The following is a 15,897-nucleotide window of genomic DNA, read 5'->3' as shown; positions in this document are numbered from 1 at the left end:
GTGTTTCAGAGACTTCGAATTTCTTCTGGCAGGGGATTTATTGCGGAAAAGAGAACGCTACTCACCCGTTCGACATCGTGACAGGGCCAATGTCCCCTAGGCGGCAGTGGAAGACATGGTTTCGAGAACTTTGCGGGTCGTGGCTGAGGTTCTGTTTTGTGTTGTCGCCGCAACGTCAAATGAAGAAGCTCGGGGTGCCCTTTTGGAAGCAAGGCCCCAGACGGGATATCCTTCTCAAGCATGGCTGGATTACACTAAGGTTGGAAAAGGCACCGGAGTTTTGTAGTGGCTGGGGAAGACTGGGAGAGTGGATGAATGAGATACATGAAGTATATATGGATTCTGTGTCAGGGCGGATGCTGCGGCAAAAGCTTGTCTTGAGTTGGAGAAGAAGAGAGCGTTGGTGCCTGACCAGACTTTTACATGCTAGGGATTAAGAGATGTTGAGTCTGGCGAGAAAGAAGCCAATGCTTATCGGGTCGATGAGCTGCGGAAGGACGCGGACAGGTTCACGTGGCTCACTTGGCTGGCAACGCACCACGTTGGAGATCGGAGCCTCTGCCTCCCCTTATACTCTTGGGGGGTTTTGCGCCGGAAAAGGTGACGTACAGGACATAATCAGATTTTAGCACGAATTATCAGTGTTTATTTGTGACCGTGATATCGAGGTTTTGGAGCTGAGGGAGCTGTTGGCGAAAGACAAGGGTCAGGTACCACCTTTTGACCCACACCTTGTTTGGACCCACCGCGGGCCGCTGACAGCAAGCAGCATTTTCTCCACAATTCCGCCTTTGTTTCCTAGGAACATCAACGAGAAAAGCAACGGCACTTCTCGGCAGTCGCGACGTGCCACTTCTTTTCTCGATTGCGATTAAGAGATAGACTCCGACATCCTCTTTCACGTTCGTTGCCAGGCTCTGGCAATAATGGCTTTCCCGTCCTACAAGCGGTCGCTTGATTCCTTCAATCCTGAGGCTTCCTCACCTAGACCGCCTCACCGCCGAAAACTGAACAATTCCAGGTCCACACCGACCTCCACCATCGCAAACCTCGGCCTTGTTCCTGACTTCAACCCCACGCAAGCACTACAGCAGAAACGGCACAGCTGCTTGAAGCACCATGCGGGACCCGACCTTATATCCCCTCTTTCTGACGAGCTCCTTCTGCGCATCCTCTCTTTTCTCTCACTGAGCCAGCTCCTCGGCGTTTCTCCCGTTTCCCGCCGATTTTATACCCTCGCCTGCGACTCGCAGTTGTGGAAGAATTTGTACTACCATCGCTTTGTGCTGCCTAGAGCCCGACTCATACCAGGCTTCGGCCCACACCTGGGTGGGAATCATAGCAAGAACACATTCGGTCGAGCCTGCAGGTGGGGAACAGGACACCGAGCCTGCGGGAATGACCTCGATACAGATTTGAAGGTCAATAACGCGGGAGGTCTCAATACCGGCAGTATTGGCCAGGATGAAGATGCCGAGGACGAAGAAGAGGAAGGGGTGCGGGACTGGCTGGAGGGGGGTATAACACCGCCTGAGGATCACGATGACGACGTGCAAAGCAACGGCGTACAGGAAGACCCGCTGTTGTACTACGCACCCGATGAGGACAGACTGAACAGGACGATGGACTGGAAGAGACAATACAGAATACGCCACAACTGGGCGAAGGGCAAGTGTAAGGCTGTTGAGCTTCGCCTAAGCGGAGGACAGGAAACAGTGAAGACCCCACGTCATGAAGAACGTTTCAATGAGCATCAACGCTCGAGGAAAGGACAGAGGAGTTTCATAAAGGCAGTTCAGGGTATTGCAGTCAGTGCAGATAGCCGACATCTGCGCGCATGGGATCTCAGGAGCCGCAAACTGTTGGGACATGTAGGGTTGGTGGAGGTCCCAGAAGTTGACGGGGACGCCCACAGCACTGCACCAAGCTGCATGGCTATCGATGAGGCAAAGCTCGTGGATGGACTGCTGGACATTGCGCTGGGGTTCACCGACGGGAGCTTTGGGGTGTGGAGGCTATCTGTCAAGGACGGCCGCTTGAAACGACGATACCGACACGAAAAGTCCAGCAATGGCGAGCTGATTGAGATGGCGTACTCGCACCCGTACCTGATCACAGCTACCAGGGCGGTTTTGGTATCGCTATACACCTTCGGTGGCTCCACGGCTGGGCCCTGTGATAAAACCATGGTGTTACCGCCGCCGTATCTACTAACATCGCTAGACTCGCACACGTGTCAGGCACCTCTCTCCTTCTCCATCCGCAAAACGAACTCTTCAGTCATCGCATCAATTGCATATACGGTGACTACCCACATCGGCTGGTCTTTTGGCGTTCAGGATCTCCACATTTCACCCCCTATTCAAGATGATCCAGCCTCGATGCCAGAAATCACAACTACGCCCATCGCTCACACTCTCCCGCTTCTCCTGTTCCGTCGCCCGGTCAACTGGATTGAGTATATACCCAGGCCAGGTCATGGTTCCCGCGAGCCCGCCGAATCAAGCGTATATGAACCTCCCTTCACACCGCCCATGACTCCCCGGTCTAGAGTCATGGACCCTGGCCGCTTATCCCCTCACTTCAGCTTCTCCCCTCGCGAGTGTGGGCCGAAAGCCTTGTGCTACAACCACCCTTACCTCGTTGCGACCCTGCCCGACAACACTTTATCCCACTTTCTGTGCCGGTCTGGCCCGTCCTCCTTGACGGTCACCTCTGGTCATCGGCTATGGGGGCACACGTCTGGAATCAGCCAAGGTCAGGTCAACTGCCGCGGTAAGGCTGTCAGTGTGGGCTCTCGAGGTGAGGAGATGCGCGTGTGGGCTTTGGAAGGTGCCACGTCGAGGGCGAGCAATGTTATGAGTGTGGAGATACGGCCAGAGAGGGTCCCGGGGCGGGACAATGGGACGAGCCGGTACTATGACCCAATTGATGTTGCAGAAGAGCGGGATCTGGTTGGGTTTGATGATGAGATGATTGTTATTTGGAAGCAGAACAGAGGCGGGGGAGAGAGCCTGGTGATTTACGACTTTACTTGAAAGGGGACGCATCCCTGTGTGGGTACTCGACTGCATTGAGGTGAGGCTGGCGTCTGTTGTAACGTCGCGTGACAGAGAGGAGCCTCATTCACCTCGGACCCTCCATAAGTCCTACCGTGATCTGGACAACCCGCAGGACTGCGCTGCCGCATAGAAATGCAAATCCGTTGGGTAGTGCCGGGCGCTGCTCTGCAGAAATCAGACTCACGCACCGCATGCACCGCGTTCCAGCCATCAGTGCCTATGCGCAGTTCTGCCTCATTGGACACAGCCTGACGAGGCTGGCGGATTGAGGGACACCAGCAGAGAAGGCATCATATCATGTCGGTGTCTTACACCGCATTCCTCAATAGGGAAACCGGCAATGACATGGCAAGGCGGAGCCTCAACTTCTGTTCCGGCATTCCCTTCGACGGACCGCGCTGTCTGCCTACAGCGTTTATCTGCAGGGTGCTGTGATTCTGGACCACTACGTGGTTGTCGAATCATGAACGACGGCTGCCTAGTGTGAGGACGCGTCGTTGATGGTTCATTGACTCAACCGGCGAGGGGGCAAACCGGAAGCTGTGGAATTGACGAATGGGAAGGGCAAATCGGGTCCGGGGAGGCGTGCTGGAATTGGAAGTATGGGGTGTGGGCATTGGGGAGTGAGTGTGGGTATCACTGGAATTGTGTCTGTCCGTCATCATTTGTCGTCCAAGGTACATGAAGAGATGGGATGCGTGTGTTCATATTGGAAGCGTGAAGGACAGAGGAAGGATGTGTGCACAAATGGGCGTTATCATAATAGGATCCACGCCTTGTGGCAATACCGCCACAGATTACAAATTCGCGGGCAGGGCGAGGCAAGGTCCAGGGCCGGAGTTGATTTGATGTATTCGTAAGAGGTTCCCAATGGTAACTCGACAGAGGGGGGGCAGCAGCCCTCGCGGCCGTCAGAGGCGGTGGCTGGTGTGTGCCAAACGCACTGGGAAATTATAAGATGGCATTTTCCTCGTCCTACTTCAGTGCACCTGATTGTGTTCATCGACCCTCAACCCATTGAAACCAACCTGCCCAAATTGGCCGGTTGCCGACTGGGAAAGTGAGACAAGACGTCGTAAAATTCGACACGTGTGAACGAGCAAATAACGTGAATGTGCTACAGCGATATGAAAGGTGAAGACGGCAACGCTCAACCGCAGGGCAGTTTCGCGTGGAATTCCACATCGGGTTGGTAGGCAGTCACCGACCGACATTGCGCTTTTGACCACACGTGACGACTCACTCTCACCTCGGACCCATGTTCATCATATCCGTACTCTGGCGTTCCTCACTCAGCCCTACTTACTTCCGATGCCTCCGTCTTATGAGGGTCTCCCACGTAGGCGAGTTACGTGGACAAACCACCGACAGACCTTGTTTCCGACCTCCGTTTTCCTTTTTGCAATCTTCCACTTCGTTTCCTTCCTTGGACCTGGGCCCGGCCCTCAAAGAAAACCTGATATTTCGAAACATCTAACTCTGCCGAAAACCTTGGATTTTGTTGATCCGTGAAGGAACACCCGGGACCTGCCCTGCCCCTTGCCTGTCTGCTTCCGGCGGGGGTTGCGTTGCGGCGGCAGCGTTACTCAGATGACGTTCTCCCGGATAATAAGCGCTCCTTATCTGCGGTCTTCCTTGTTATCGCCGATGCGCCAAAAAAAGAAAAAGAGGTGTGGTGGATGATGTTCCCCTCAAGTGGTGCCCGTGATCGCAATCACCAAGAAGGTGGGTGTGCACAGGTGAAACATGACGGCATCACCAGGTTGGCCATTCTCGACACCGTCACGCCCGCACCCCGTTCTGGCCGTTCGGATGACACACATTTCGAATGGAAAGGGGGGTAAACGGTAGGTAGGCGTGGTTGAGCTTGTCCTCAGATCAGGTGACCAGCGCTTCATCTGAAACCTTGCTTGCTCTCTGCGCAGAATGCTGCAGAAAAGGTAGTTCGTCTGGCATCTCCCGAGCTCTGGGAACAGAAGATGGACAGGGGTAAGACTTACAGTTCCCTGCGTGCAGGGGGCCACGAGTGGGATCGTGGAGTCACAGGGTGAGATATGATAGGTTCACACCCTCTTGTTTCGAACCGTTCTCCAGAACAGGTTGGCTCAGGTGAAGATTATGCGTGCGGGATTCGTAGACCACTCATGCCTATCAATCTGAATACGGGAATAGACTGAAGGACCGCTTCTTAGAAGGCTTGGAATCCGAGCGCTCGTGACTGAGACAGCACTGTTGGTTGGTCAGCTATGCGGTGGTGGTGGTGGTGGTAGCTGTTGTTGATATTGAGATCAGATATTCCTATACCATGCACTTCTCAACACGCGTCGTGTTGTGTGTAGAGACACAGATGGGTGGCCACTCAAAAAAAGCGACATACTCTCATCAGGCTTCTTCGTGGTTTGTGTCGTTCTTCATTCTCGGATCATGTCAGGTACCCGAGAGGGCCTTGGTCAATCGGACAGCCGCGGACCTTGTCTGAGCTGGGCTTGCAGTGCATCAACACCACCTCACTCTGCAGGGCATATGCACCGCCAGTTTCCACGACTGGCTGTTAGCAAGTTAACTGGCGGGTTGAAACCGGGCGAGGCTGTCTGGCCCTGAGTGATACTGCGCAGCGGTACCGGGACCGCACATGGTGGCTGCGCAAAGTGTATCTGGGGTAATGTTTAACAACCCTTGTCGGCGATCAGCCCTGAGGCTTGTCAGGTTCCTGATGAGATCGTTGGTTGGCTGTTCCAGACATCAGCATCGGAAGCATGAACGTCGGAATTGGAAGAGATTGGATGTTGGTTAATTCAAGGCGCCAGTAGTTATGTGTAGGATTATGGTAATCGATGAGATAAGATATGCTCTCATTGTCGTGTTTTCGGGTGTTCTGTTCGAAAGGTGGTGGGTTGAGCTGGGCCGAACCCAGCTGAAAGCAGTTGTCGACACCGAGACCACCCTCCAAGCTGTCGGTGTGGTGATCCGTCGCCGAAGAGGTTGTCGGCAATGTCTGGCGCCAACTGAGGAGGGAGAGCTGCCATTACCTAGGTGTGGTGCCCTTGCGCGGTTGACGCCGACGACACTGGCACATTGGGTAGTGCAGGCTTTTAGCGGCCCAGTTGCGTACAAATCAATCATGGTTCAAGGAATGGAGATGTCGAACAGTGTGGAGTTGGTCGCAGGCAGGATCCACGATACCCACCAGCCCTGGGTCAGTCGCGGTCAACTGACCAATGGGCCCGCTCCATCCACCCCTTTCATCGTGGGGGTGGAACAACTCAAGGAACCGCCAACAAAACTCAAAATGCACATCGCTAACCCAACTGCTACCTTTTTCGAGATCGAGAGCAGCGAAATGCAGCATGCATTCCAGAGGGACAATAGCAAGCTAGGCCATGCAGGGACTCCAGATTTCATCATGCCTCCTCAGATGCACCCCCGCTCGAAGAGGAAGGACCCCAATGGTGTTGCGGAAGAGGGGCACACATGAGCAGTGCCCCTCATTTGAGGGGTGATAAGATAATGGCGGGGTGAAATGGTGGGATGATCTTGGAATCATGGCGCTGTTGAGAAGCGATGGATGAGGGCTCAAGCTGTGTCTGGGGAGATCAAGTTTTCAAGGCATGTTTTGGCAAGGAATATAGTGGCTATATCTCCCTTGGGTTTGGAAGGGAGCAAGACTGCTGACAAGGCGTCAAGAGCCAAGCTGGCATGTGAGGAGAGCCGGACACCATCACAGGCCACAGAGGTCACTGCGAAGGTCGCTAGCCGCGTTATCAAACAAGGATGGTGCTATCAATGGCGAGCTGTGGTGTGCCTTGGAAGTTGGAGGGCAGCAGTGAAATGGAGGGGGTTGATCAGGCGGAAAGGTATCTTGAACTGCCCAGAATATCGAGCAGTGGTGTGTGGTGCAACCAACGGGTGACTCCGCCCAAAGCGTTCGAAAGATGGCGGGTGTTTGAAGGTGATAGCCCAATTCAAAATGGCTCCCACAGTGGATCACGCCGGCAGAGCTGTTTTGTGCTTCCAGAATTGTTACTAGGCGGCAAACTGGGTGACGGATCACCAAAGTCGCCGATGAGGACCAACAATCCATACGACTGACCTTATTGAACGGCATTGCGGACTTAAGCATGGAGATTGGAGAGACTCGTGGGCATCCGGGATTACCAAGCGCAATCCTGGGAGCTGGGAACTGGGAGCTGGGAGCACATTGTTTGGAGTCATGCCACACGCCTTATGAGACAATGAAAGTCAATTGCGTCCATGTGAGCCTGCCTAGCCGATGGCGGCCAAACTGGGGAGGGTTGCGAATCAAGGAGGCGAGGTTCTGTCCGCGATGAGTGCGATGCTTTGGTGCTATCGGTGCCATGATCACGGATCGTTCGGAGGTTGCTTCGACGCAATGGCAATCAATCGTGCTGTTTCTAGCGTATTGTGCCATGAGAGATATGTCGGCCGAAATCCGACACGGCACTGGGCCAACTCAATTCTCTTGAAATGCTCAATGGCAGCGGTCTAACAAGTCAGGTAGCTCACCTGGACTGTGAACAGAGGGACACCGGATGCAAATGGGCAAAACCTTGGCTCCTTTGGCATCAGGTTGTGTGGAATTGTGAGATTGCAATGTCCGGTGTCTCTATTTCTCCACCAGAATAGCTTACTATTGATATCAAAGAATCCGTCAGGCTGAATTTGCGATCAGCCCGCCCAGAGCAGTTGAGTTTGATACCATCGTTCAGGTGGAAGGTTGTGGTACCTCTGAAGCGCCAAGAGTACATCGTCATAAGCGGCATCTTATCGGGGCTTGGGCCTATCATTGGTCGAGCCATCAGGCTGTCGAGCTCGCAGCCACCTGGGACCAACCGGCAGATTACACAGCACGCCGGTTGCCAGGACCTTCCATTCCCTCCATTTCGAGGTCAACCTGTTAGGTGAAGCAACGCCCCAAAGGACATCGAGCTATGAGTCACACTTCTTGACGCGGCCAACTCGACTCCAACCCCCAATATCTCAGAAACGAAGCCTCCAGACCTCTTCACAGGATGGGACCGCCTCTCTCGCCCGCGTTGCTGCCTTGATTGGCCAATTCACGTTCCATTGCTTCTTGTTCGCTTCAGCAATCCCAAGTGGCAACGCGTCGGTGGTTGAGCCATGGCGTCCATGCACCGACCTGCTTGCACTGATCTGAGTTGTCGAACTCCCCTTTCGCACGGGGAAGCGCGTGGATGCTACGGATGTTCAAGCTAGGCCTCACTGCCCAACTGGCGCCCAATTGGGGTTCAAATTCAATTGAGTATGGAGGCTCATGTGCCAGACACCGCTCCCCGCGCTCAATTGACAAAAAGGGAGGGGGGTTCCACTTCAAATCGCCGGCCAGTCCAACTCCCCCTCCGCAACCCCACAGAGCCCACAACCCCTCCCTCACAATCTCGACATCACCTCGTCCCGCTCATGATGGGTAGCTTGCAACTGAAGACGGACAGCCCGACCTCATACTCACTCAACCCGCCAAACTGCGACGTTCTTGATTTTTCGTTTGCCGAGCCTGCCCATCCCAAAGATACCTAACCCAACGGCTTGTCCATGTGGCCATCTCAGTCTTCGGTCCGGTTGATCGTCAGTTTCAAGTGAGAAGCCAGGCGGAGAAGACTACAGCGCGGATTGCCTTGGTAGTAAGGCAAGTCCCAGGATCAGCTTCCTGAATGTAGACTCTCACGGGAAGCAATGTTCGTCGTGACATACAACTTGGCACCTGTCTCCGCTCGCCAGATGGGATGTCACAACCCAAACCCAGGTGCCCAAAGCTCTCCCTCGACGACAAAGCAACATGAATGCGGCAGTTGCAGCATTGGTGGTTGTAAGTGGTCCAATCGTCCTGATATTCGAAACAACAACAGCACAGTGTTGGAATACCAAAACACCAATCACGACAGGAGGGCTGTTTGATACAAGCCAGCGTTGAGGGGCTCTTGCGGTGTACTCACAAGCAACAATCTTGGGCAGGAGTACATTCTCTCTCCTGCACGGCAGACTGGCGCCCGACAGTGAAAGAGAGCTGCTTGACCTAACTGGCCACAAACCTCTGGTCCATCCCCTCGGCATTTCGTTAGTCTGCCCCCTGGTGTGTCTCCAGCACTGCGTACATGGAAGTACATGTACATGTCCCCAGCCCGTTGCACCGTTTTGGGCCATCCGTGTGACCAACCTCACCCTCCCCAGACCGTTTGCCGCCTTGTGGCGCTTGGGCTTATAAGTGTAATGACCCACAGTGTATGGAGTACTTGGTCGTCCTCCATGGCTTGCGCCCTTGCTGTTCATAAGCCTCCCTTCTCGCTCTTATTTCGTCTTTTGGTTGATCTCAAGCAACGCCCACCAGAAGTTTCCTTTTTTGCCATTGTCCGTTACAAAGCTGCCTACACAAGCATTGCGCGGCGCCCATTTCGCCACTGTCACCGACGGCTTCCAACGGCTTCCATTGACCAACCATTGCAAGGCCACCGCCAGCTATTGTTCACCTATATCCCCACGAAGACCCCCCAGTTGGCCATTGTTCAGTTTCAGCAAAGGCAACTACCACCAACAAAACCACGGCCACAGCCAGACGATGGGCATTGAAACGCTTCGCATTGTGCCCTATACAACAACTACTTGAGCTGCCGTTTCTCCTCATACAGACACCCACGCTCCCATTCAGTCGCCGCAGTCATCATCAGACAAAGAAACCACGGGTGCCTGACGTGCCCGACCATACAATCCTGCATTTCTCGCCCTACATCAACAGCAGTTGCAAACTCATCCTTCTACAGCCGATCTCGCAAGGATAATTCTACGCAACTCCAGGTCCTGGCCAGTCCCTCGTCATCGTCCGAACACGCCTCGTATGTCAATGCTTGGGGTTTGCCACCCTGCAGACGGCCAGACAGTCATGCCCAACATGGCTGACCAACTGAACTCCAACAACAACTCGATGCACATGCCTATGTCGTTTGGAAGAATTCACCCGACGGCAAGGAACCCATTGTCACCGCCTTCCCAAAAGCCAAACTTGTCTACCGCACGCTCCATCATGCCAAACCCAAGTCATCTCCTGTCTCCTCCTGGACCTGCTCCCTTGGACGACATGAACTCGGACATGAACATCACCACCGCGCAGAACAGCAAGGGTTTTGAAATGCAGCGCCCAAACCCACCTCCTTCCCCGCCTGTGTCGCCTCCTTCATCGCCGCTTTCGAAGTCGACCGCGTCCGTGATGCACCGCAGCGTCGGACCAAGCGATCCGATTTTGTATGAGACTGCCGAAAGGGCCAGCGCTGCCCCCTTGCCGCTCTTTCCACCGGCCCCCAGGACAGCTGGATCAGTGGAGGATGACTTGATGAACAAACACATTGCGGCGAGACCTCCCAGTCTATTTGAGAGCGTCTCGCCTCCTAAACGGGAGGACTATCAGCTGGTGATCTACTTCAAGTCTGAGGTCTACAAAAGGTTCAGCCAAAATCCTAGGAAGTGGATGGAGCAGGAAAGGAGGTTGCGGCAGGCCGATCGTGAGAGCGCGAGAAGTGTGGCGAGGGCGCGGCTTCCGACCATCCTTCCGGCTTCCAACCCTACGCCACCTCGGATACACGTTCCCAGGGCACCTGTGGCTCGTGTGCAGAAACCAAGATCCCCCAAGGTCAAGGCACAAGCCCCTAGGCCTATCCGAGCAACTCCCGCGCCAACTCGTCCGCCGACAGCGGGTCACGTCCACGCCACCCCAGAGCCTCGCATGCGAAACGCGGCGCCAAATCGCGAGGACAAGGATTTTGAGGCATTGGAAGATCTTTCACCGCCACTCGACTCGCTCCCGCAAGGGAGGCCAAATAGTCTAAAGGTGGAATGGAAGGGGAATGCTCTGGATCTCAGCAACGACCCACATCGTCACTTGCTTCACCCTGACGAACTCATCCTGGCAAGCAACCTTCGGCTGGACTGCGCTACATATCTCACGAGCAAGAGACGTATATTTTTGCGCAGGCGCGAATGTGCCTTGATTGGGAAGGAATTTCGCAAGACTGACGCACAACAGGCCTGCAAGATCGATGTCAACAAGGCCTCGAAGCTTTGGCAGGCATACGATAAAGTTGGATGGCTCAACATTGAGTGGACCAGGGCTCGTCCTTAGACTTGTCTCTCTTTCGGGGTGTTTCTTTTTGTATACGGTTTGGTTGGGTTCACTGTTTGGCGGTCTTTTGTCTTTTCACCAGCATCTGCATTTCGGATTCATTGTCATCAAACTTGATACCCCCTTTCTTGGAGAGCGAGCTTGGTCTATCACCTCTCGCCCAAACACTTATCTCACACATATTTACTTGCATAACGGTCGACAGCGATACAGGAGTGGCACCTCCGCCATGATTTCCTTTGCACATACATTTTGCATGCTTCACATCACGTACTAGGCCGGAACACATATTTTGGACTACTGGATGAGATGGAGACTGATGCGGATACCCCTTTCTTTCACGTCTTTGCATTTTTTTTTTTTGAACATACACCCAGGCAACAGCGCAAGGATGGGCCAGATTGGACATCACCACTCTGAGTTGGATTCTGGAAAAGACTTTTTGGGAGAAATTGAACAAATCACCACAAACCACTACCGAACAAACTAGGTGGCCCGAAGTTAAGTCGAGGCTTTGTTAGGATAGAATACTACCTGACCTATCAAGGTTGCCATATGCGGCTACCACACATGATCTGCTTTTAACCGTGGACAAACGTGCCGCCGCCCGATCTCCATCCCATCATCTCTTGCAGTAGGTCCCATGATCGCATCATTTGATGTCGGGTATGCACCCCGGGATGTCCCCCGATCGATCGATTGAGCCGCCTCGGTAGTGTGGCGCCACATGGGTCAAGGGGGTTGAGAGATCTGTGAACATAACCAGTACAGACATGATGTCACTGAGCGTGGCATTTGTCGTTTTTGTCGTGGCGGAAACAAGCTTTTATCTGATTTTCGTCCGTTTAACCGTCTGTGGGCCGGGGCGGCCGTGGGACCAATGGTACGGGATGCACGTTCTCGGGCTATTTGTTGCATGCATGGCGTAGCTACCTTGCGATAACGATTTCTGCGAAGGTCAATTGAGCGGTTATGAGCAAAACGGTCGGGGAAACTCCATCCTACATACAGGTGACCGATTCAGTTTTCTCTCGATACACATCCATAGCTTGGACAGATAGTTCTCAAAAGCCATCTCCCTCATAGAAACCTCCACCTCCGCTCGCGCTTCTGTTTGTATCGGCAGGACCCCTCCCATAATCGCCATTTTCTACAGTCACTACCGAGGCCAAGAACCACAAGATTGAAGAATTTGAGTTCATCACCAACCAATCTAATCATACACATGCATGAGTCACCGCTCACTCATAGTATGCACAGTCTCACCTGTAATGACACTCCTTTTGATGGCGTCATCCATTTAAATCTTCATGAAACTGGTTGGTGACTACATCACCTCAGATATACAAACTCCTATGGGCCGCTTCAAGTGAGTTGATGAGTTGACGAAAGTAGTACTCATATTTAGGTCGGTTATAGTGTTGAGAAATCAAACCATCTTCAAAACAACGCTCAACACGCAAACGTAATAACAATTCAACACCCTGGACCAAAACACACTATTGCAACATTGTGCTGATCTGTTGTGATTTGAATACTTTTCCTTGCACTCCATCACCAATGTCCTACATACCCATGGTAAGGGTGTAGCCACCATCAACAACAACCGTCTGGCCATCAATGTACTGGTTGGCTGCTAGCGCCAACACAGCCTGGGCCATGTCAATATCCCTTCCTGGCCGGCCAGCTGGTACTTTGCCCTTGTACTTCTCAGCGTCAATGTGGCTCTTCTGATACTCGTCGCTCTCGTCAGCGGTCATCTCACTGGGGAAGACACCCGGAGCGATGCTGTTGACGCGGATCTTGTGGCCGTTCTCGGCGATCTCCGCCGCCATCATTCGCGTGAGGTGGACGGCGGCGGCTTTGCTGGCGTTGTAGCTAAAGTCTGTGACAAATGTCAGTATTCATGAAACCTGAGGAGAGAAATAAGGAAAACTCACGATGCTGCGACCCCTTCACCAACCCGCTAATACTGCTAATGTTGATCACAGTCCCCGACCAGTGAGGGTGCCTCTCCGAGCTGGCCTGCAGCAATGGCAAAAACGCCGAGGTCATAAAGTAAATGCTCGCGACATTGGTCTGGTATGTATCCGTCCAGTCTTTCTCCGTCATGTTCTCATTCTCAAACAAATTGTGCTTCATCTCCTGCGCCGTCTCCGTCTCTGTCGTAACCGTCGTGCTGCTCACGCCGGCATTGTTGATGAGGATGCACAAGCACTTTTCCCGCGCGGAGATCTCCTTGTACAGACGGGCGACCTCTTCCTTCTTGGTGACGTCCCCTTGGATGGCGATGATCTCGCCCTCAATGTCCTTGTTGTAGATCTCGACTACCTTGTCGAGCTTCTCTTTGGTGCGGCCGACGATGTAGACTTTGGCACCGTTAGCCGCGAGGGCTTGGGTGGCCATGAGACCGATTCCAGAACCGCCGCCCGTGACGAGGGCGACGCGGCCTTTGAGGTTGAAAAGGGAGTTGCGGTTGAAGTCATCGTGAGATGCGGCGGCAACGCTCTTCGACATTTTGGTGAAGTGACGAAAGGCTTGCTTTTGGGGGGTGTTGAGTGATAGTGGTTGAGGAGCTGGAGCTTTCGCTCTGGGCACCGCTGTGTGGATCGCGCGAGAGAGAACTGGGAGTGAACTGAGTCTTGTGGTTGAGAGAGTAGATGTTTGGATGAGACGAGATGTCAAGGGCGAGAGGGACATGGCTTTTCTTTGGAGGTTCAAAACGCTTGGAGGCAATAAAAAGAACTGGAAGCTCTTTAAGGGTAGCATTAAGCTCCTATGGGCCCTCCAGGTTCGATTTCGTCATGGATTGGGCTGCTGTGGTCGATCTCAAAGATCGATGACGATAGATCCTCTCACTTACACGCCAATTGACCAATCAGATGCCAACGAAGCTGCGGTTTGCCTCATTGTGGGTCCTTGCTTGTGGTAGCTTCCCTCCTTCCAAAGCCCAACGGATGAAACAGTGTGGAAGGTTTGAAAGATGCATTGAGATTGTTCTCGAATACCTTCAATGACAGCCTGATATGAAGTGAAGATGCGGAAGGTGCGATTGTGGAGCGCAGCAGTGGGGCAGCTCCCGGAGGATTTGCTCCCACCTCAGGACACTTGGTTTCCCCTATCAAGGGTCTTTTGCTTCAAATCAAACAATCGCAGGAAGTCACCATCGACAAAGTATTATCAAAAAAAGCTCACCGGAAAACCCCCCTCCTACGGCTTACCTGTTGAGTCATCTGACCATTTCAGTTGCCAGATGAGTGTGGAGGACTGTAGGTGGCTCATGGGTGTGCATTAAACATGTTCAATGTTTGAAACTCCCTGCACCAGTAACGATGTGCTCAATGGTTTAACCCCTTCCTCAATCCCGATGCTCACGCTGCTCAACTGCCGCTAACTCGACATCAGTCTTAGGCCAGAGATGGCTTAAATCGCCAACTGGAAGACTCAGCGTGATGCGCATTTCTCCCGCCATGATGATGAAACACATGTACCATCCTAGCAACGCCACTATGAACAATAATGCACCACCCGCCTGTGATTACCAGACGTGTTAGCCTCGACGTCTTCATCCGGTGGAAGTCTCTCACCTTTTGCAGTTTCCCAGCACCATCAAAGTCCCCGGCACTTGCTCGAAAGTATGCACCACTCAACACCCAGGCTCCAAGGCTGACCAGCAAGAAAATAGTGGCAAAGACAGCGTTGATCTTGCATGTGAAGATGAAGAAGGTGAATAGGGCGAACCCCCAGACAATCAAATACAGCGCAATGACGGTGTTGTATTCGCGCGAGGCAAGTCCTGTCGGATCAGCATCGGTGGCATATGGAGCAGCCAGTTGCAAAGTTGGGAGCTGGAGCATTCCGAAACTCAGCCAGAACACGGCGAACAGGCCCATGACCATCATGGGAAAGAAGTTCCCCATTATCCACTCGAAGACCATTGCGAAGAGGAGGAGGACGGGGCCGACGAAGAAGAAAATCCCCCTGTTTTTGATTATGTATCAGTCAGCTCTCTGTTCTGGTCTGTACATTGCTGACTTACACGACAGGAGAGAATCCTGAGGCTCCACCCCATCCCATACAGACGATTGAAAAGGTGAAGGTTGAGATCACGAAGCTATGGTGCCGTCAGTATTTATATTTGTACACTGCACGCCCATCACTCACCCGACAAACCCCAATGCCGTAGGATTCGCAAAGCGTCTGTTGTTGTCCCCAACATGGGGAACTTTTGGTGTGAGGTAGAGTTTCTCGAAGAGCTCTGGGGACATTGTCACCCCAGTCTGCGTTCTGTGGAGGCCCTTCTCCTCATCGCCCACCACCCGGACGCCATTGGAGCTCGTTGCTGGCTCGCTTTGGGTTGACATGATCTTGATTGTCTCTAACTATTCTTCGAATTTCGTGTCAGATATTCCAACGTGCGGAAGATGCCCGCCCAAAAAGCAAGAAGAGTCAGGAGCACAACAGCGGGAGTCGGGCCCTGATGTTGGGTTTAATGATCCTCTGCTTTGCAAACCAGCGCATCTCCAATTGAGGTGCCACACCTTGCAGTACAAACTATTGTTTCTCAGCCATCCAGATGGTGTCCTCGCGCACCAATCGAAAAGCCAACGGAGACTTACCTTGCCATTAACGGCGGCGATCATTGCATAGACCTTCCCCAGACTCTTTTCATGAATGGTACCCGCTCAG

At 53.2% G+C, this 15,897-nt stretch overlaps 5 protein-coding genes across 5 annotated transcripts; 3 read left to right on the top strand and 2 right to left on the bottom strand.

Moving 5' to 3' along the window:
- Positions 1-926: 926 nt before the first annotated feature.
- QC763_122140 (uncharacterized protein) lies at positions 927-3,038 on the top strand (the record flags this gene model as incomplete). Its single annotated transcript, XM_062908779.1, has 1 exon — positions 927-3,038. The coding sequence occupies one exon, from the start codon at positions 927-929 to the stop codon at positions 3,036-3,038; it is 2,112 nt and encodes a 703-aa protein (XP_062771927.1).
- A 2,848-nt stretch (positions 3,039-5,886) lies between these two features.
- QC763_0026010 (uncharacterized protein) lies at positions 5,887-6,537 on the top strand (the record flags this gene model as incomplete). Its single annotated transcript, XM_062905457.1, has 1 exon — positions 5,887-6,537. One exon carries the CDS (start codon positions 5,887-5,889, stop codon positions 6,535-6,537), a length of 651 nt encoding a protein of 216 aa, XP_062771926.1.
- Positions 6,538-9,930: 3,393 nt separating this feature from the next.
- QC763_122130 (uncharacterized protein) lies at positions 9,931-11,208 on the top strand (the record flags this gene model as incomplete). Its single annotated transcript, XM_062908778.1, has 1 exon — positions 9,931-11,208. The coding sequence occupies one exon, from the start codon at positions 9,931-9,933 to the stop codon at positions 11,206-11,208; it is 1,278 nt and encodes a 425-aa protein (XP_062771925.1).
- Positions 11,209-12,565: 1,357 nt separating this feature from the next.
- Positions 12,566-14,172, bottom strand: QC763_122120 (uncharacterized protein). The gene is made up of 2 exons (XM_062908777.1): positions 13,149-14,172; positions 12,566-13,093 (listed from the first exon to the last, which is right to left on the bottom strand). The coding sequence occupies exons 1-2, from the start codon at positions 13,975-13,977 to the stop codon at positions 12,774-12,776; spliced, it is 1,149 nt and encodes a 382-aa protein (XP_062771924.1). The 5' UTR covers positions 13,978-14,172; the 3' UTR covers positions 12,566-12,773.
- Positions 14,173-14,478: 306 nt separating this feature from the next.
- Positions 14,479-15,572, bottom strand: QC763_122110 (uncharacterized protein; the record flags this gene model as incomplete). The annotated part of the gene is made up of 4 exons (XM_062908776.1): positions 14,479-14,740; positions 14,796-15,189; positions 15,248-15,322; positions 15,373-15,572. 4 exons carry the CDS (start codon positions 15,570-15,572, stop codon positions 14,567-14,569), a joined length of 843 nt encoding a protein of 280 aa, XP_062771923.1. The 3' UTR covers positions 14,479-14,566.
- Positions 15,573-15,897: the final 325 nt, after the last annotated feature.

This window comes from Podospora pseudopauciseta, chromosome 1, assembly GCF_035222475.1.
Source record: "Podospora pseudopauciseta strain CBS 411.78 chromosome 1, whole genome shotgun sequence".
Taxonomy (NCBI): domain Eukaryota; kingdom Fungi; phylum Ascomycota; class Sordariomycetes; order Sordariales; family Podosporaceae; genus Podospora; species Podospora pseudopauciseta.
This window is presented reverse-complemented; position numbering and strand designations above follow the sequence as displayed.

What these genes read in the sequence shown, in the direction of transcription:
- QC763_122120 (XM_062908777.1), bottom strand. Translation starts at nt 13,977, where the DNA reads ATGCTACCCTTAAAGAGCTTCCAGTTCTTTTTATTGCCTCCAAGCGTT. An exon ending in GGTGAAGGGGTCGCAGCATC is followed by an intron (nt 13,094 to 13,148) that starts GTGAGTTTTCCT and finishes CATTTGTCACAG; the next exon opens with ACTTTAGCTACAACGCCAGC.